Source organism: Myiozetetes cayanensis, unplaced genomic scaffold (assembly GCF_022539395.1).
Source record: "Myiozetetes cayanensis isolate MyiCay16 unplaced genomic scaffold, myiCay2020 scf4, whole genome shotgun sequence".
Taxonomy (NCBI): Eukaryota; Metazoa; Chordata; class Aves; order Passeriformes; family Tyrannidae; genus Myiozetetes; species Myiozetetes cayanensis.
Genome location: NW_026087631.1, coordinates 63,350,640 through 63,371,763, shown reverse-complemented (window position 1 = coordinate 63,371,763; position 21,124 = coordinate 63,350,640). Strand labels below are relative to the sequence as shown.

At 54.4% G+C, this 21,124-nt stretch overlaps 1 protein-coding gene across 1 annotated transcript; it reads right to left on the bottom strand.

Moving 5' to 3' along the window:
• Positions 1–363: 363 nt before the first annotated feature.
• Positions 364–7,499, bottom strand: LOC126647201 (uncharacterized). Its single transcript, XM_050329186.1, has 11 exons — positions 7,388–7,499; positions 5,710–5,952; positions 4,733–5,023; positions 4,244–4,341; positions 2,700–2,920; positions 2,511–2,591; positions 2,106–2,373; positions 1,852–1,891; positions 1,448–1,553; positions 1,322–1,368; positions 364–806 (listed from the first exon to the last, which is right to left on the bottom strand). The coding sequence occupies exons 1-10, from the start codon at positions 7,497–7,499 to the stop codon at positions 1,326–1,328; spliced, it is 1,503 nt and encodes a 500-aa protein (XP_050185143.1). The 3' UTR covers positions 364–806; positions 1,322–1,325.
• Positions 7,500–21,124: the final 13,625 nt, after the last annotated feature.

Genomic DNA, 21,124 nt, shown 5'->3' with positions numbered 1-21,124 from the left:
TCCTGCCCAAAGTGTGTGTTGAGAGACGTCACCCTTTATGGATTCCCACCACACATCTGATCTAAACTCACGTGAGAGCTGCCCAGCACAGCCCTGGAGGCTGTCAGGCACCACTAGGGAATGTGGAGTCACAGCAGCCCTGATCATGGCTCCCCTCAACAAGGTGCAGTTTTCTCCCTGCAGGGGGATGTGACCCTAGAGGGGCAATGAGGGGACCGGGCAGGAGCTGTAGTGAGACAGGCAGCCCCTTCAAACCACAAACCTTTATTGGTTATCCAGACAGAGCAGGCAAAAAGTCACAAAGCAGTCCAGTTTGGCCAAGTTCCAGTAAAGCCCTGTGTTTGGCTGAGTATCAGCAGAGATAGGGGAGAAGGGTTGAGAACCCAGGGCATGGCAGGAGAATGCCATCAGCCTGAGCTGTGTGAGTTTGGGATTAGGAAATCTGAAATACAAATCCTGCTTCCAGGAAAGCAAAAATGAAAACAAGCCTGAAAAAGGGAACTACAGAAAGTTAAAATCAAAGGCCTTAAAGAAGCAGTAAGCAAAAGCTGGGAGGTGAAGGGGCTGAGGAAAGAAAAGGCTCATAACCCTCCTTTGTCTCCTGTTTTCATCTTGCCCTGCTGAATGGGATGAATTGAATGGGACTCCCACACTGTCACAGTCACAGGAGACCAAGGGGACACAGCAGCCATCAGCACTGAGCTGAGGTCATCCTTCCCATCTTCTCCACTCCTTCTCTGCTCTGAATGTCTCCATGGTCCTGGACAGGGGCTGGAGTGACTGATCTCCAGCCTAGCCACCTTCAGCTATGGAGAACAAGGGCATCCAGTGTCAGAGACAGGCTGCAGCATAGGCCAATGCCTGCCACAGCCCAACCCTTTCATCCCAGCTGTGCCCAGCCTTAGGTCCCCTGAGGTGTCTGTCAGTGCCTCGGCAAGAGCAGCAGTCTCTCAGCCTGGCCCTCTTGAGACCCTGCCCTGCAGATCTCTCCCCTCGGAGAGATGCCATGGGCATGGGTCCCTTGAAAGACTGAGCCATGAGCCACTCCTTGGGATTCCCATCTTTGCTCACTCCTGCCCCTGCTCCAGGCTGGGAGCACTGCCTGGAGCCACGCTCTGGTGTCATGTGGGGCTTAGTGGGCAGAACCATCCCGAATATCCCCAGTTAGGGCAACTGGGGAGATGTGTCAGTGTGGATGAGTGTGAGCCGATGATTCTCCTGAGGCTCAGGTTCTCCTGGGAGATCTCTGCTCTCATCCCAGCTGACACATAGCCCCGTAGCCCTCTTTGTGTTGATTGTCTATGAAATTGCATTTTCCTACCTTTTTAGTTATCTTCCTTAGATTTGTTGGGCGCATACTTCTTTTTCCTGGAAAGGCAGAGAGGAGTCCTGGGTAAGAGGCTGGCATTGCCCATGTCCCTGCTGAATCTGTTTCCTTCCTACTCACCGGGAGAGCACGAGCCACAGGATCACTGCAGTCATGAGGAGGAGTGCCAACAGCACAACCAGCCCAATCACAGTCCAATGCCACGTGCCCGGAGCCTGCCCTGCAACTAACACACAGCCAGGGGTGGGCGTCACAGCCTGGGCCTCCTGCTGGCCGTGGCCCCACTGATGGCAAAGGGTACATGCTAGTGCGTAGATGTGTGTCTTGGCTTAGGTTTCTTCTGTAATGGAGGATCACCCCATGTGTAGGAAACAAAAGTGTCCTCTTTCCCACATGAGATCCAAAGGGTTCTGCCTTGGGGCAGCTCATCTCCACAGGAACCAGGCAGGGAAATGTGGGAGAGAGGCCTGGACACAAGAAGCTTTGGGAGCAAGGAGAGGCTTTGGGAGAAAAAATACACTTACCAACAGAGAAGCTGTAGCAGACACAGGTGAACTTCTCTGACTGTTGGAGGAGATAGGAGAGAGAGTTGAAGCCACTTCTGCCCCATTATCCATCCTGGGGCACAGGTCTCCCACACATGTGAGAGAGGACACCAGGGACACTGTCCTGCCAGGGCATGGGAGAGGAGCCTGACACCACAGACAGACCAGACCCACCTGGGGGCCCAGCCCTGGCCAGCAGTGTCCCCAGACACCAGGAGGCCCCACGATGGTACCTGTGGTGAGCGGCGGACGAGGCGCAGAAGGGCCGTGTAGTCCCAGCCGGGACGCAGGGCAGCGTTGTGGTAGCCCTGCCCCCAGGTCTCGTTGCCCAGAATGAAGTCCATGGGGGCGGTGAGGTTGAGAACGGCAGCCACGTAGGCTCTGGGCTGGTGGCTGGTGTTGAAGGGCTGGTGGCTGTCACTGAAGGGCTGTGGCTGCCCCAGGCAGGCACCTTCGATCACTGAGCTGTTGTGTGTTGTGGCCACGACCAGCTGGTGCTCCCTGCAAGGCCGAACGTGAGAGGGACAGAGGGACAACAGGGAGAGCAAAGCAGGGGCATCTGCAGGCACTGCCTGTACTCCACTCTGCCGGTGGGGAGACCCATCTGGAGGTGGCAGAACTGCGGGGGCTGCACTCACCTGGCCCCCTCAGAGGTGATGGGTCGCAGGGGAAGCACGGCCGTCCCTTGGGATGGGGAGACATCATGGACACTGTGGCAGCTGATGCCCAGAGGGTGCTGGTTGTCTGCAGGGCAAGAGCAGATGAGCATCATCTCAGGAGGGGCAGCCTCGGGCAGTGCAGGCTGCAGAGCACAGCTCCTCTGTGACCAGGCTCCTCGGACAGGGGCACAGCGAGCCTTACCTGTGCTCTGATAGTCCCACAGCGACGCAGCCCCGGCCCCGGCCGCCGTCAGTCCCTGAACTGACACCACGTAGCTGCTGCCAGGGCCGAGCTCCGGCAGCCGGTGCTCAGTGACAGAGCCGTTCACCTGCAGCCGCTCCATCTCCAGGAAGCCCCCGTGCCGTGTGCTCCTGGCCGTGATGTTCAGCTGGGGACAGGAGACAGAGCTGGAGGGCAGCAGCTCCAACCTGCCCACAGCTCACCGAGCCAGAGCAAAGCACCTCTGGCAGCCTCCCCTTCCCTGAGCCTGCCCCAGCTGCGGAAGGCTCTGGAGAGGAACCAGTGGGATCCTTGGCCCCATGTGTGCATCTCAAAGCAGAGAAGAGGAGGAGAGGAGGAATTTGGAGGCAACACTCAGGATGTCCAAGTGGCTGCCTCCATGAGCAAAGAATCAAGCCTCTGTGAAGGAAGACAGTGACTGTTTATTTGAAGTGGTGCATATATATGTACCCAGCCAGAGGCCAGGTTGCCCCTACGGTATTGCAACACCACATGCACTGTGTTGACATCCTCCACAAAAAGAGCCCTGAGCTTCTCTTTCCTCCTGTGCAAGGTTGGACTCTGATGGTTTTGTCTACATGAAAAGTAGAAGGCATAGAACTTCTGTCCAAGTAACACAGATGAAGGCTCCCCATTTGCCAATGCATCATGTGAATTTGTCATGAGATCCATGGCCATTCTCACTTGCTGCCTTTATGGAAATGCATCTTGGGCTTATGCAAAGGAGGAGACAATTGAAAGCAGAAAAAAAAATATTCTTTTCACAAACAAAGTGTCTGGGAGCAGGGAACCAGCAGAACAGGCTCACAAGCAACATTTTCAAGCACCCTGTTTGACTGTTTCTCCAGGAAAGAGCTTAGAAACACCTTACAAGGTCCCTGTTAAACCAGGGAGATTGCTGTACTCAGAGAGGACATGGGGCTCACTAAGGTGCATCTCATCAGCAACCCTCTTGCCCTGTTAGAAAGCAGGGTTGCACTGTGGAAAGCTTCCTAAATCCACAGACAGATGAGATGCTTCTAGCTATGCCTTGAGGAAAACTCAAAGGAACAGTGCAGCTCTCCAGAGGAGAGGTTTTCAGGAGGGATTTTCAGAGGGTTACTCAACCCACAGGTTTGTCTGTGGCAGGAAACAGGAACAAGCATGCAAGAGGCACAGGAAACCCTGGGATGCCACCCCAGAAGACATAGCACTTTGCACTGCTTGCCAAGCCGCAAAGGTCTGCCAAACCCAAAGCAGAACAGACCCAGGCACTCAGACCAGAGGGTGGGGAGCACCCATCACTTCTGTGGGCATTTCCACAGCATGAAGAATGTTGAGAGTGAGGTAGAAGACACTTGTGCTCCTCAAAGCCAGAAATTCATTGTCTGGGAACTGCAGCTTATTCTAGCGATCACTTCTCCACCTTCCCAGTCTGCCTGCACAGAACTCCAGTCATGGAGATGAGGGTCTGCCTGTGGCCCCTTGGTACCTGGTATCCAATGATCTCCCCTTTGCAGGAGGGCAGCTCCTTCCACCTCAGGGACCCTCTGCTGGTATCCAGCCACAGCTTCTCTGGTTTGTCTGGCACTGGAAGCACAGGAGAGCAGAGTCACACTCGGGGCCGTGAGGAGGGGCTGAGCCCAGAGCAGGGTGCAGGGGTGCAGGCAGCTCCAGTTCAGGGGACAGGTTGCAGTGGGACCCCATATCAAGGCTTTGTCCCCTACAAAGGCTGCACATGCTGCAGCTCTGGGAAGAGCAATAGTGTTGTGTGGACTGGGACAGTGAGGAGGGGACGTGCCCTGCTGCAGAGACCTGCAGAGCCCCTTCCCCAGAGCCCCACAGGATCTAAACAGCCCTGATCCCTGCAAGGAGCAGATGATCAGGCTGAGCTGACAGATGAAGGGGACACTTATCCACCTCCCCTCCCCATGACACAGCCCCAGACTGTTCCTAATCTCCAATATTTCTGTGCACTCACCTGTTTCCTCTGTCCTGAACAACCACGAGAAAAGGGTCGTGTTGGGGTACAAGAAGATGGTGACACCGTAGTCAGTGAAGGGCTGCAACTGGGAGCAGGAGAATGTTCCCTGCTGGCCATGTAACATCTCCTCTCCCTCCACCTCGTGAGCCTCACAGGGAGGGGAGGAAGGCGCTGCCAGGCGGCACATGGCCCGCATGCCCTGGCAGGCACCAGGGAACCTGCAGGTCCAGTTCAGTTTGATGCTGGTGCTGGAAATCTCAAAGGTCCCGGGAACAACCTGAAGCACTTCTGGGAAGAAAACATTGACAGAGGGTCACTGTGCTTCCTGCCCCTCCCAACCTTGCAAGGATTGTGCAGTTAGACAGCCCAGCCCACCACCCAGCCTGCTGGGAGGGAAAGCACGAGGCTGAAGCTGGTCACTCCAGCTCTCTGGTAGGGCAGCAGGAGGAGTTTGGACAGGGATGAATGTGAGTGACTGAGTGGACTATTACTGGTCAAGGCAAAATTCCCCGCTGATTCAAAACCGAGGTGTCTGTGTCCCAGCAAGTCCAACAAGGGCGGTTCTGTTCTCCCTTGGAGGGGACAGGAACACCCCAAGCTGTGAGGAGATGGTGCCAAGCTGACACCCACCAGGTCACAGAGCCTGCAGGGGACCAGCCTCCAGGGAGCAAGCTGTGGTACTCCCAGCTGCACAGTCTGAGAGGACACAGGCAGCAAAGCCCTTCAGTCGTGCCCCCACTGGGATGCCACAAACTCCACCACTCCTCCCTCTCCCATGCTTCTCTCCTTTGTGCTCATGCTCTTGGTCAGAAGTCCTCAGGGAGCCCCTTATTCCTTGCAGCTCCAGGGGTGAGGTGCAGGCTGCACTCAGGGCAGGCTCAGAGAGCAGAAACCTGCTGTGCCCACACAGCCACCTTCCCTGCTCGGGAAGGGCAGGGCAGGGCAGCCAGGAGAGCTCCTCATCCCAGCCTTACCGAGGCACTCCATGCTGGAGCGAATGCGGATCCAGGTGCCTCTGGTGTCTCTTCCAAGCCAAAGCTCTCTGTAGACAGGTTTCCCATTACTTAAGGACTGGATTTCACTCGAACACTTGACATGGGTGAAGGATGGCTGGAAACCTTCCGGGCAGCTCAGCATCACTTCTTCGTTCTTCCTGTAACTGTCCTGGTCTGGTGCCAGCTGGAATATGGAGGCCCAAGGGGGCCTTTGGCACGTTTCTGGCAGAGGTGAAAGTGGGTGTTAGTTGGGCTGGAGGGTGCTTGGATATGGGTGTGTGGTGGGAGATAAATCCCCATCTATCCCTCCAGCCCCTGAAGGGAGAGGGAAGGTGACATCTCCACCTCCAGATGTTGGGAAGGGGCTTTCCTTGTGCCTTGTGTGAAGGATCCATTCCTGAACCTCCCCCATCCACCCTTGTGTCTGGGGACATTACATTTCCTCCTCCATAGCCCACAGCAAGGAGATTCCCAGGACAATCAGCCCTGCACTGGGACACTCCCTCCAACCTCTCCTTCAGGCATGCCACTCATCCCAGCTCCAGCTGCACTTGATAGTCCCAGCAGTCCTGCTGGGATGTCTCTTCAGCCATGGCTCATCCTGCCACAGGGATCAGAGATGCCCCTTTTACACTTCTGGGCTCTCTCTTCTGACTCAGTGCGTCCCTTGGCTACTCTCCTCCTGCCCCACACCACTGGGCAGTGGGACTTGGGGAGGAGCAATGCCTTCTCCATTCACATCCCCTGCTTTAGCACAGCTCCTGCCCCTTTTTCCTGCCACTAACCCTCTTCCTTCACATCCTCTCCTGCCCAGATTCGCCATCCTTTAGGCTGAGCAGGCACAGGTTTTCCCAGGAGTTTGTGGAATGCTGCAGGTACAGGCTTTGTGGCAATAATTCCTCCAGGCAAGAATGCTGACCCTTGGAAGGAGCACCTGCCTGTTCAAGCCTCTACAAGGGGCTCTGTGAGGCCTGAAAATGCTTAAAATACAATCTCCTTTCTCCCAAAGAGGCACATAAGGAATCTCAGAAAGTTCAGACCCTCTTCTGAAGAGCCCCAGAGGAAAATGCTGGTGACAAGCCGCTCACGGTCAGGCTTTGCTCTCAAACAACCCTGATGGCAGAAGGCCAGAGGTGCCCAGCTGAGCAGCACAACCATCAGCTTTGTCCCACTGGCACAGGGCCGTGCCCCACCCCATGCACAGGCACCAGCCACTGGCCCCACCCCAGCCCATCCAGGTGGCAAAGTGGCAGCAGGTTCCCTCTTGCTCTGCTCTCGGCAGGCACAGTGTCCCCCTGGGAATAGGATGTGTATAGAAAGTGGTGTCCCTGCTTCCTGAAGGCCCTTCCCTGGGTTCATGATTTGTGAATTCATGCCTGATCCATGCCCAAAGCCTCCAGGGAATGACTGGCAAACTCTCTTGTCACAGGGCATGACCCATCCCCTACCACCCAGCCCAAACCTGTCTGCCAATGATCCCCAGTGAACCCACACTGCATCGTAGTTTCTACTCTGAGGTCTCCCAGAGACAGCAGGCACCCCAGCTGACACAGTCCCTCTGGACTGCAGCCCAGTGCTGCAGGCAGTGAAGATGCATATCTAACTTGCAGGAGGAAAGGCAACAAAATCTCCCCAGTGAAGGGAAGGAACTGCTTACCTGTTCCCTGGGACACTCCTTGGACCTTGGGATCAAGTTGTCCCTGGACCTGTGCTGACAAAAGATATACAAGGGCCAGGAGAAACCTCAGAGCCAGCAACCGCGGGGCCATCCTAGCATGAAGTCCCCAGGCAGGACTGAAATCTCAGCCCCACTTGCTGCCTCTGAGCTCAGGCACCCGTAGCTTGACTGCAAGGCTTGCAACCACAGGAAGGAAACAGACACAGCTCCTCATGAGATGCAGGAGGCTTCCTCTTTGGGCAAGGAACCTCCCATCACTGTCAACACTTCTGCCTTTTGCTTTTTACCCCCTAGCAGCAACCAAACTCTGGGACTCAACAGAAGAAACCTTGTCACCAAGATCACAGAGTTTCCCCCTAAACCTTCCCAGTTACTGTTTCTCAGGCAATATCCAAGTGCTTCCCAACGACACTGTGTGGGTTTTAGAGTGATGATGAGTCACTTCCCCTCAATGATCACAAGAGATGAGGGAGCTCTGAGAAAGCACATAAAGAGCTGGCCAGAAGCAGGCATCAGAATGGGGACATGAACTGCAAGTACCTCAACATCTGAAACAGTCTGTGGGCCTTCAGAAAGAACCACTCAGCTGATACCCTTTCTCATCCTTCCCTGCTTCTCCATCCCCAGCTGTCTCCTCCTCCTGCAGCCCCTCAGCCTGGCAGCCTTCTCTTCTGTTCCCAGATCACCCTGCCCTACAGGGCCAGCTGAGTGCTTGAGGAAACCCTCAGGGCTTCTAAATCATCCCCTTGCTCCTCAGCAGCCACTGCTTTTCTGTTCTTCCAGAACCTCCCATCCACCCGGGATGTCTCAGATTCCTCAGGGCTGCGTGGTCAGACGTGGTGCCCTGTAGGAGAATTAGAGACCTTTTGGGTTAAGGCAGGAGTGGACCAGCTGATGGGAATTTGAGGAGTTGCAAGGACTAAGTGTTTTGTGAACATGACAAGGACTGGACATCTGCAGGAACGAGAAAAACAACACCTGCAGATGGGAGGCTGAGCTAGACCTACCAGGAGGCATGTAAATAGTGTGCTGTGGTTAGATTTAGAAGGAGAAGAATTTAGAAAAATAAGATATGTTGGCTAGCCAATAATAATGTACCTTAATCGTGTGAACAGCGTGTGTTTTGTGTGTGTGACAAGTTAAGTAGTCAAATATGTGGTAGTTATTGAATTGTATAAAAGTAAGTATAATTTCCAATAAAGATGAAGCTTCCAAAACATCATATTTGCCTGGGGCACATGCACCGGACGTGGACACGCTGGTACTGAGAATGAATGGAATGGGGGCACCACCATTCACTGGTTCCTAACACACATCCCATCCAAACACATGTCACATGTTCCCAACACATCCCTGAAGGCCTGATAGTGCTGTCAGCCACAGCTGCAGGCCACAACAGCCCTGCTCATTGCTCCCCTCAAGAAGGTGCTGTTAGTTCAGCACCCCAGGGGGAACAGGACCTCACAAGGGCAATAAGGGGACTAGGCAAGAGCTGTAGGGGCAGTAGGCAGTCCCCTCCAAAACACAAGCTTTTATTGATTGTCCAGACAGAGCAGGTGGAGTTAATGAGGCTGACAGCCTGGTGTCTGACTGTATACTGGCATATGGAGTGAGAAGCAGGGCAATCCAGCAGGTGGCAACTGTTTTTCCCTATCCCAACACTGCTCTTTGTCCTTTCTCAATCAGCAGCAACCACACAGGGTTGAGCTGCTCTTCCCCTCTCTTCTCAATATCCATCAAGAGCAGTTCCATCAGGCATGAAGATCACACCAGCAACAGTCCATAGGAAGCAGGTTTGTTCCCAGGGGCCAGCTGTGGGTACCGTGATGATGAGCAAGCAGCTCACACGAAGGACTGTCAAAACATGTCTTTATCAGCACGTGCACGTCATCCCAGGCTAAAGAAAAAGCTGGAGAAGAGAGAGGTCAATTGCTCCATCTCCTAGTGGTGTGCTCCTCCCCAGGGAGAACCTTTATGCTGTCCCTCAGCCTCTAGGCTGCACTGGGTGTCAGCAGGTTTGGCTGAGTAGAAAGACAACACTGAAGCAAAAAGCCACATCACCCTGTATGCAAGGTTCTGAAAAGCACAACCCACATCCAGCTTGTCATACCCAAGTCCGGGGGACTCAGGAGAGCTTGTGTGCTCAAGGGCAGGAGAAGGAGATGGAAATATTCCAGGCAACACACGGAGCTGGAGAAGAGAGTGGTTGATTGCCCCATTTTCCAGCAGTGTTCCCCTCACAAAGGAGAGCCTTCAGGCTGTTCCTCAGCACCCAGGCTGCACTGGACACCAGCATCCCACAGGGCAGGAGAGACAGAGGTTGTTGGAGGTGATGCTGGGGCAGCAGCAGTGGCCAAGATCAAGCACATCCCAAAGGCTGCAGGATGTGGATGTTCCAAGAGGGACAGTCCCAACTGCACCTCACAAAATGGGAGATGAGCACCTACACCCACAGAGGGGGCCACAGGCCAATACAGAGTTCCAGCTAGGCACAGTGGACACCATGCCTACATGCCCCATGTAGGATGGGAGGAGGGAAAGCAGCAACCCAAAGCATTGCACTGAGAAAATGCAGCTCTTCAGGTATGCTTCCTCAGGGCTGCTGAAGGCTGGAAAAGCCTACTCTAAGCTCCTCTGTGAAGATTCATGAGGTCAGGGTTTTCACACACAAGACAATGAGGAACCACGACAAGGTGGGAGCTGTTGTGGGCCAGGAAGCCCCTGTGAAGCAGAACAGTTTATTGGTTGTTCAGACACAGCAGCACAGCTGCCAGGGCAGCACAGCTAGGCCACACTCAAGCAGAGGACAGGGTCTAGATGGATGTAGGGATATAGAGTGGGGAAAGAGGGGTTGGGACCCAGATAGCTCCTCCAGTCTCAGGGGACAGTTGCAGGCACCAGGATGCTGGTGAGGTGGCTTTGCCAGAGCACTGGCCATCTACCAGACCCCATCCTGTTTGGCACAAGCAGGTCATTCCAGGCCTTGAGCTGCTCCTGTGCTGTGACAGAAGATTCTGGAGCTTGATGAAGGAGAAAATTTGAGGGGGAGCAATAACCCATGACAAGCTTCATGGTTCTGCCTGCAGTTGTCAAGGACCAAGCTTCAAGAAGGGAAGGGCCACCGTCACTGAGCCTCAGACGAAGGGCCACCATCACTGGGCCTCAGATGCCTGCCCCAGCTTCCTCTCTCACTCACTGCTCTGACTGTCTCCTGATGACCTCATGACAGACAGGGGCTTGCGTAGTGGCTCTCCAGCATGGCCACATTTACCTGTGGAGACGAAGGGCACCAGGACAGAGCCTGCTGTGTGCACTCAGCAGCATGGGGAGCTCATGCACACCATCCCAGCCGCCAGTCCCCACTCTCTGTGTGCCATGTGTGGAACACAGGCAGGGCAATCCATCTCCTACCTGCATCTTTCTCTGCCAGAAAAGTCTTGATCACGCAGTAATTATCCTCAGGTAAGTTCTCATAGGGCTGGAGCTCTGAAGGGGCACAAGATGACAGAAACAACCTGAGGGACCCCGGGGCTGGGGAGAAGGAGCAGGGCAGCCTCAGACAGGCAGAAGCACTGGGGGCTGCAGGGCATCCTGGGACACACACCATCAGGGCAACAGGGCTGGGAAGAGGTGCTGCCTACCCCAAACAAGGTGAGCACAAGGGGCAGCTCCCAACCCTCACCAGCACCACAGGGGAACCCCAACCAGAAGCTGCTGGAAGAGGCTACTGGAGCAGGCTCTCAGCTGGGATTAGCAGATGTGGGACATGCTGGTCTGGCAGGTCAGCCAGAGCCAGCTGGGCTGCCTGCAGCCACCTCAGAATGCCAACAATCCTTCCTGAAATAGACCTGCTCCCCTCCCAGCTTCCACCCTGCAGTTGTCTCTATCATGGGGATCCTACCTGTGTAATGATCCTCCTCAGCTTTGCTGGGCGAGACCTTCTTTTTCCTGGGAAGGCAAAGAGCAGCCCTGAGTCAGGGGAGGGGCTGATGTGGGTCAAACCCTCCTGAACCCAGCAGCAGAGGCTTGGAGGGTTCTGCACACCCTCCCTCTGGGTTTCTCCAGAGCTGGCAGGCATTGCCCATCCACACCTCAGGGGACAGCGGTAGTGGCAGCAACAGCAACAAGGGGAGAGTGTCTCTTAGCACATATGGTCCCTGTCCCAGTTTTGAGGAAGACACTTATGAGCACCTGCCAGTAGCCCTAGAGCCAAAATATGGTTGGACCAGTCATCTCAACCCTCTGCACCCAGAGAAGCGTATGAGCAACTGGGGACGCCCTATCCATCCCCTCCCACCCCATGGCAAAGCATGGCCTGAGGCAGAGCCAAGACTCTAAGTCTCCTGCCAACTCACCTGGACAGCACAAACCACAGGATCCCTGCAGACAAGGGGACCAGCACCAGCACCACCACGACTACCGTGACCGCTGACCCAGGCCATGGGCCCAGAGGCTGCCCTGCAACTAACACAGGGACGGGAGTGGGTGCCACAGCCTGAGCCAGGTGCCAGCAATGGCCCCAACACTGGCACTGGGTGTCTGCACGTGTGTAGAAGTGTGTGCCCGTGCTCTGCTGCCCTGGCTGTTGCAGGGACAGGTAGCAAGGCACAGTCTTCCCATGTCACCATATCTGCTTGGCAGGGCAAATGGAGGCTCTGGAGCAGAGGGACTTGCCCCATGTCCCCAGTTGGAGGGTCTGGCAGCCTACTCAACCATCCTGCATATAGGGGGAAGACTCACAGACCCCAGCTCTGCAGCCCTAGCTCTCTCTGACCTTGAGCTGCCCGTGCACCCAAATGCAGGGATGGGTATCACCTTCTTGAATGGAAGAGTGAAGGGGGCAGGTCTCCTATCAAAGGCCCAAACATGGGCTGAGAAACCATGCAGCTTCTCTGGGGACCTGCCAAAACAGGACTCACCCAGCCTCACGCCCACTGCTGAGCTGAGGGAGGGTGCTCACAGTCCCTCTGTCTCTGGTGGGGATGAGGGGGCTGCACACACAGCTCTGGAAGCTGCTCTGGACTCAGCACTCACTCCCAGGGAAGCCACCCCAAGCAGACCCAGGGGAGAAGAACCATTACCCCAGACGTAGGTTTGAAATTCCAGCAGTGATGCAGCCCCAGCCCCAGCTGCTGTGAGGCCCTGCACAGTCACCACGTATTTGTTTCCAGCCGTCTGGTGAGGTGGTGTGTACTCAGTCACTGACTGGTTCACCAGCACCTGCTTGAATTCCACGAAGCTGCCATCGTCTGCTCTCATGGTGGTGATGTTCAGCTAGAGGAAGGACAGTGAGCTGGTAGGGAGCAGCACCAATATCCCGCTCCTGCACTGGGCAGGAGCTGTGGAGAGGGGCTCCTGCTGCTGGGTGAGGATAACAGGGGACCCGTCCCCACCAGAAACAGCAGCAGTGTACAGCCTGTGGGCCCTGGCCAAGGAGGGCTCACACCTCTCCTCAGGCTGCCTGCATGGAGTCTCTGGGCACTCCATGGTTCCCTGGTACCTGGTATCCAATGATCTCCCCTTTGCAGGAGGGCAGCGCCTTCCACCTGAGAGATCCCAAGCTGGTATCCAGCCACAGCTTCTCTGGTTTGTCAGGCACTGGAAGCACAGGAGGACAGGATCATGCATGGGGCTGGCAAGGATTTGTCCCCCACAAAGCCTGCATGTGCTGCTGCTGCAGCAACAGTGTGGTGATGAGGGGAAAACTGAGGACATGTGCTGCAGGGCCCTGCACAGCCCCTTCCCCACATCCCCACAGGCTCCAAGCAGCCCCAGTCCCAGGAACATCACAGCACAAAGCAGATGTCTGGATGAGTTTCAGGGTGTAAGGAATCTTTCCATTTCATATAAACATACCAGATTCCTTTGTCCTGAGGAGCCGTGTGTACAGGATTGTGCTGGGCAGCAGGGAGATAGTGACACTGTAAACAGTGAAGGGCTGCAGAGGAGGGCATGTGAAAGTTCCCTCCTGACCTTGTAATATCTCCTCTCCCTTCACTTCCTCAGCCTCACAAGGAGAGGAGGAATGACCCTCCAGCCGGCACCTGGCCCGAATATTCTGGCAGCTGTCAGGGAGCATGCAGGTCCAGTTCAGTTTGATGCTGGTGCTGGAAATCTTCAGGGTCTCAGGAACAACCTGGAGGACATCTGTGAAGGCAATATTGCCAGAGGGTCAGTCTCTTCCCATTCCCTCCAAATTTTGACACCAAACTTCATCACTCGCACTGTTCCCTCAGTAGCCTGCCCCCAGCACAGAGTGGACAAGGGCATTCTGCCTTCTCCCAGACTACACTCAGGCATTGCCTGCACCCTCCTCTGGTCCTGGACCATCTGTAGGGGTGCTCTGGATGATGCAGTGACTGTGGGATGGTAAGAACAAGCACTTATGCCCACCCTGCAGCTGCCACTACCCTGGGAGTAGCCACTGATCCGGTGACAGGTCCCTTTCCTACCAGCAGTGACTTAGCCAACGAACCCAGCAGCCAGAGGAGGGCCCTGCCCTTCTGTTCTGGGCTATCATGTCCTTCTCTAGGTAGACCCCTCTGGCTGGCCTGGGCACAGTGTCTGCTGCCTTACATCCAGAGGTGAGGACTTGTCCCCTTCAGCACTGTGCGGGGTGCCCCAGCTGCCAGCAATGTGGACTCAAACCTGGGATGCATCCAGCAATTTCCTCTGGAGTCAATGCCCCTGCCGTACCCCGACCATCCTGGGCACGGGGCAGTGATGCAGTGGCACACACCCAGCCCTGCTCTCCATGCCTGGGGAGAGCACTGGGAGAGCGGCAGGCTCGTACTTACCCACACAGGTCAAGCTCTCCTCCATAGGGTACCAGCTGCCTGTGCCATTCCTCACTATCCAGCCACTGTGAGCAATCGTGGAACCTTCCCTTGGCTTCGGCTTCATACACTTGATCTCCATGGGTGGAGGCCAGTGCCCCTCAGGGCATCTCATATTCACCACTTCATTTGGGTTGAAGGTCTCCTGTTCTTGGTCAAAGATAAACCTGGGGTCCCAGCGGGGCTTCTGGCATTTCTCTGCACCAAGAGGATGGGAAGATGTTAGCAGGGCTGAGGGTGGCTCCACCAGGCATGCCAGGGGATGAAGCAGGGCATCCCCTCCCCTGGCCCAGCAGAGCAAGTGGGGGAATTCCAGGTTCCTGGACACTGCACAGAGCAGCCCTTCCACACCACATTCTTGGCAAGGGAATGAAGGACCACACACTTGTTTCCCCAGACCCCCTGGGAAGGGCCAGGTGGAGCTCGAGTCAGGGATCAGGAGGACCCACTGGGAGTTCATGCTGTGCACAAAGCCTGCCCAGAGACTGATGGACCATCATTTAGCCCTGGTGCCCTGTTTGTCCCTCGGGGAGGATGACAACACCCTGACTCCTCCTGAGAAGGCATAAAGCCTGAGCCCCAAAGCTGGCTCTGCAAAGACAGCATCCAGCAGGGATTGGAAGGGGGGATGAGCACATGAGGAGGGGGACAGGCCTGCATGGGCTGAGGATGAAGAGTCTGGAGCACGAGTCCGATAAGGAGCATCTGAGAGAGTTGGAAAAAAGGAGGCTCAGGGGGAACATTATTGCTCTCTACAGTTAGCTGAAAGGAATTTGTAGGGGCGGGGGGGTTGGTCACTTCTCTGAGGTAACAAGCAACAGGAGAAGAGGAAACAGCCTCAAATTTAGATTTGATATTAGGAAAGAATTCTTTACCAAAAGGGTTGCCAAGCTCTGGAACAGGCTGTCTGGGGAGGTGGTGGAGTCACCATCCTGGAGGTATTTAAAAGATGTGCAGATGTGGCACTCAGGTACATGGTTTAGTGGTGGGCTTAGCTGTGCTGGGTTAATGGTTGGACTTGATGATCTTAGAGGTGTTTTCCAACCTAAAGCATTCTATGATTTTATGACACAGGGAGCAGAGTCCTGTGATCCTCTGGACCCCAACACCATACTTCTTGTCACCTGTGCCACAAACACCTGTGACACCTACAACACTGTAGGTTTGTCTTCTCTGCACATGCTCTTGCCAGAAGCCCTCGGGGAAACCTGTGTCTCCTGTGTACCTGCACTGGGCACCTCCCAGACACCTGTGAACAGACTCTGGAGCTCTGCATTCTGAGCTCCTTGCCCAGCCCCAGCTACTGCACGAATGACTACTTTGGTATCAAGGTGGGGACCTTTATATCAAAACTCTTTCCTGCCAGGATCCTCAGGGACTGAAGCTGGCACCAGCCACCTCCCCAGGAGGGCTCCCTTGGAGCCCTAGAGCAGGCTCAGGAGCACAGGGCAGGCTCAGGAGCCACCATCAGCAGCACCTGCCATTTCCACAGGAAGCAGGGAGCCAGAAAGCTGCTGTGCCCACACAGCCTGCCTTCCCTGCTCAGGAAAGGCAGAATGGGGCAGCCAGGAGAGCTCCTCATCCCTCCCTTATCAAGGCACCACACCCTGAGTATGCTGATCCAACTGTTTCTGCTGTCCCTTCCATTCCAAGCTTCTCTGTGTACACGTTTTCCATTGAGAACAGACATAAGTTTTCCTGCACATATGACATGGGTGAAGGGTGGCTGGAAACCCTTGGGACAGCTCAACATCACTTCTTCATTCTTCCTGTAATTCTCCTGGTCTGGTACCAGCTGGAGTATTTGGTCCCAGTAGGAGTATTTAGTGCCAGCAGGGTTTTTGGCATGTTTCTGGCAGAGGTGAAGGTGGGTGTTAGATGGGCTGGAAGGTTTCAAGGAGGATCAGGGTATGTGATGGGGTATCAACAGTCTCCAGCAATCCCTCCAGCCCTTGAAAGGAGAAGAAGCGACACCTCCATCTGCCAGCATGAGACCCCTTGGCAAGGCTTTCTGGGATGAATCTCTCCTTGTGGGTGAGTGTTAGCCAGGTCTGGGACCCATCCAGGAATGTGGTGGACAAGGATGTGCCAGAATTCAGTGGGGGAGTTGTCTCAGGTATCAAAAGTACTGAGATCCCAGTGGCCCAAACAAGGCATCAGAAGTGCATATCTGGCCACAGTGGTGGTGGTGGTGGAAGCTCAGAGATGGATGAAAGGGGCAGGATTTGACCACAGAGCATTGTAGGAAGCACCTCCTGACACCCTGCTTACCAATGCACATTATGTTCCCCTCAATGTGAATCCAGACACCACTGCTTTCTCTCCCCAGCCACACACCGGCATTTAGAGATCCAGAATAATCCAGTGGCTGAACCCTCTCTGCACATTTGACACGGGTGAAAGATGGCTGGAAACCATTGTTGCAGCTCAGGGTCACTTCTTCATTCTTTATGTAACTCTCACGGGTTGGTGCCATCTGGAGTCTGGGGTCCCACCAAGCAGGCCTTTGGCATATTTCTGTCAGAGGTAAAATTGAGTGAGGAGTATTTTTGGAAAGTGATGAAATGAGGCTTGGGACAGCTCTCTCTTCCTTATCACTCTGACTGTTAACAATGACACAAACAAAACTCCCTTTACTCCCACCATCTGCCCAGGCACTGTTTAAGGACACAGGGCTTATTTTCACCACATCTCCAGGACTCTCAAGCCTTCCTTGGATTCCACCCATATATGGGGTGTTTGAGTCTGCATTCTCTTGAGTCCCTCCTGCTGAGGGGAACCATGAAGCAGTGATAGCATTCCACACCAAGGATAACCGACCAGAGATAACCCAAACCCCAGAGAAGCTTCCCAGGAAAAGAAGCAGTGTAAAGTGCCCAAGCCTCAAGCTGAATGTCTGAAGCTACTCCTCCTCCTCCAGGTTCATAGGTGCAGATTTCTATGTAGAGGCAGGAGACGCTGGCCAGGAAGGGTTTCTGCCTTTGAACTCCGTCACAGGAGCACAGACCCCAGCAGGCACTCACAGCAGGGTACTGAGGCAAAAAGAGCCCCATCACTTCCAGGACACAGAGGAAAGCCAAAGTACCCAGGTCTCCCATTCCCAGACTGTCACCTGGGGGCGGCTGAAGCATGACCATGTCACAGAGGGTCTGATGGCAGGTCAGGACCCCAGGTCAGGGTGATGCAGGGCTGTGCTTACCCTTGCAGGTGGCAGTCTCATTCCACAGGGTCTGGGTCCCATTGGAAATGCATCTGATCTGGGGGACTGATGGCACAGACTTCCCAGCACAGCTCAGCTGCACCAGTTGATTCAAGGCATAACTGCTCTGGTTTGGAGTAAACTGCAGCTTGGGGTCCCAGCTGGAGGGAACTTTACATCTTCCTGTGTGCAAAGGCCAAGAGGGAGATTCCTGAGGGTCACTGGGCTCCAGCAGCAACCTGAGGGGTGAGGGGGTCCCATCCAGAGGGCTGCTGGTCCCTCTCCCTTCAGAGGGGTGGCAGAGATGGCACCTCCCAGGGTGAGGCCCCAGAGCCCAGGTGCATTATCCCTCCCTGCACTCCCAAGTGCCATGCAGAAGGGGTATCCACAGGCCCTCCTTCCCACCCTGTGCTGTGGAGGGACCCCAGCCAGAGGGATCCAGCAGCCTGGTGGATGCTGCTCTCTCCTGTGCTTTCTCTCCCAAATCCAGCAGGGGCTGTGTGAGTGCACCAGACCCAGTGGGTCTCTGCTGCCATTGCAGACTCCCCTGACTTGGTCCCATGAGATGGCAGGTAGCAACAATGGTGAGTAACAGATGTAGACTTTCAAGGTAGCAGGTGAAGGAACAAAGCAGTTCAGCATATAAGCAACAACCATAGGAACGAAGAAAACAAAAAATAAATTGTCTAAGTACTTGAAGGGGGAAAACAAAGAAAAAATAAAACACCCTTCTTATCTAGGATGTTTCGACCAGTTTTGTTGTGAGAACTTGCCCTAGCAATGAAATTTTGCTCTTTATAATGGTAACAAATCCACATCCAAAGCTCATGTACCTCCTGGCCTCAAAAAGACCATCACTCACCAAGCATGCTCCATGATTTATTGGGACACTAAACCTTTACACTGAAGAGAGGAAAGGATGAGCCAGAGCAACTTAGCCAAGTAGTGACTTAAGTAAGGTATGCTAATAGCCCAAGATTGTAACTGTGTTACCTGCTTTTGTGTGCCTTGGGGTGCTGACTTGCCACCTAGCATATCTTTCTCTGCAGAACTATAAATAAATCAAATACCTTTGCTCTGTGTGTAGATCAGTTTTTTCCACACTGGGGGAAAGAAGGTTTCAGGACAACACACTCTGTACCCTCCTGTGTTCACACCACTGGCCACAAAGCTCACACCCTGCTCCACGCACTCAGTCTTGTCTCTGAACTTCACCCAAAATGAGTCTGCCTTGTCCTCCCCTGGTAGGCACGCCACCTAGACTTGCTCACTCAGTGCAAAACAAGTCTGTGAGGAGGCATCAGGGATGGAGAAGGCCTTCTCTCAATGAAGATGAAACAGCCCTCTTCAGCTACGTGTGTCTCTACAGTTGCCCGCTTCCTGCCAGGAGCACTCATGGGTCTGCACTACTTTACAGCTGAACAGAGGCATCACCACTTCCCTTATCTGGCAGCAGGTTTTCATGCCATCATCTCAAGGCCGCCCCCAGCTCTCCACCACAAAGGGCAGTGGTCACCAGCCCCATCCTTTTAGACACCACGCATGTGGTGCAGACATGAAACTTCTTTCCCCACAGCTGGATCTCTCCCAGTGCCCTGAAATCACACACTTCACTGTGACAGATAAAATACTTGAGAGACCTGAAACCTTTGGCTTGGTCCTGGCCTTGTTAGGCATCCCCATCACGCACCTTCCCCCCTCCTGTCACTAAACCCCCTGAAGTAACACACATGTCCTCGCACTCCTGCCCCAGGGTGACATCCAGGATCCTTTTGGGTCAGTCCCAGACATGAGTACAGACTAGGAGAGGAACTCACTGAGAGCAGCCCTGATGAGAAGGACTTTGTGGTGCTGGTGGATGAGAGGCTTGACATGACCCAGTCATGTGCACTCACAGCTCAGAAATCAGTGAGTCCAAAGCAGCATGGACAGAAGGATGAGGGAGGATATTCTCCCTCTCCACTCTGTCCTCTGCATCCTGCCCTGAGGATCCCAACCTAAGAAGGACATGGACCTGTAAGAGCGAGTCCAGAGGAGGCCATGAAGATGATTACAGGGCTGGAGCACTGTAAAGTCAGGCTGAGTGAGGGTTGTTCAGCCTGCTGAAGGGAAGGACCCAGGGAGACCTCATTGTTGCCTCACAATACCTAAGGGAGGCTTACAAAAAGAGGAAGAGAAACTTTGTACATGGAAAGATAGCAATAAAACAAGAAGGAAAAGCTTTAAACTAGAGGAGTGGAGATTTAGATTAGATATTAGGAAGCAATTCTTTACTCTGAAGATGGTGAGGCTCTGGAACAGGTTGCCCAGAGAAGCTGTGGATGCCCCATCCCTGGAAATGTTCAAGGCCAGTTTGGATGGGGCTCTGAGCAACCTGGTCTAATGGAAAGTGTTCCTGCCTATGGCAGGGGGGTTGGAATGAGATGATCTTTAAGATCCCTTTCAACACAAACCATCCTATGATCCTTCCCACCCTGGCAGAGTTCAGGCTGCCAGCACTGGGGACACCAGGGACACACAAGGGACACCAGGGACACACAAGGGACACCAGGGAAGAAATCCCTCTGTAATGCAAAACCAAACCACAAACTGAAGAGCAGATTTCTACCTGGGGGGAAGAATGTTTTTGCTTATAGATACTTGTTGGACAACAGATTCCGAGGGCTGGGTGTCCCCACGATGCTTCACAGTCTGAAAGGCTTGGCAGAAACACCCTTGCACAGGAGGATGGAGAACGTAGTAAGAACACAGCCTGGCTTAGTCAGGAGTCTGACAGCGATATGCAGTGCAAGAGGACACAGTGACAAGCAGGTTGCACTCAACCAGAAGTGTCAGTGAGGGTACACCTGGCAAGGCCAAGGCACAAGAGGGGATATAGCAAATGAGAGCAATGGGAGCATGAGCCTAGCTCATGCAGACCTCAGTGGGGAGAGGGAAGTCAACAAAACCGGGCCATAGGCACTGTCAGCAAGCAATGGCAACCGTCAAGGTCTGGTCTAGAAAATATATGTGGGTCGTTCAGATGTGCATGGTCATCCCTGAAGAGCAAGGACACAGGACACAAAGCGAAAAGACCACAGGTCTATGGCAGACACTGATGACACTTGAAGAGCACCAGCTGCAGCAAAAGCCCTTGTGGGGATTTGGATTTGCACCAGGGCTTTCCCCTCAGGGCAGGTGGAGGCAAGCTTTGCTGGGCTACCCATAATCCAGATTCCAGTGGCCTCCTCCAGTGCTGTAGTACCAGCAACCAGTAGAGGAGGAGGCCAGAACCTCAGTTTGATGCCTCACACCTCTTCCGCAGACAGAGATCCAAGAAATCTGCCCCAGCTGCTCAGAGCTAATGTTTCTACCAAGCCCATCGCAGCCTCCTCCAGCTGGGCCTCCTCATGCCATGAAGGGGCGAGCTGTGATTATTGAGTTATTCTCAGAGGTGGGCTGTGGGGAATGGGAGAGGGGGACGAAAGCTGCTGCTGGCTCGAGGAGAACCAGCTCCAACCTGCCCTGGATAGCCCATTGCTGGAATAGCAGCATCCCTCCAGCCACCAGTGATGGGCAGCATGACTCATGACGCAATGACTTGGCAAGCCACTTCTGCTCCCATTTCCCTGTGGAGAGGATGACTCACAGCTCAGGCCCCCTAGCCCTGGTTCAAGGAGCAGTCCCTCCTGCTGTGCCCCA

Excerpts from the sequence above, each read along its gene's own strand:
- LOC126647201 (XM_050329186.1), bottom strand. The coding sequence starts at position 7,499 with ATGGCCCCGCGGTTGCTGGCTCTGAGGTTTCTCCTGGCCCTTGTATAT. Across the intron at positions 2,374-2,510 it reads ATCACCTCTGAGGGGGCCAG|GGAGCACCAGCTGGTCGTGG; the intron begins GTGAGTGCAGCC and ends TCGGCCTTGCAG. Across the intron at positions 1,554-1,851 it reads CTGCTACAGCTTCTCTGTTG|TTGCAGGGCAGGCTCCGGGC; the intron begins GTAAGTGTATTT and ends GCTGTGTGTTAG.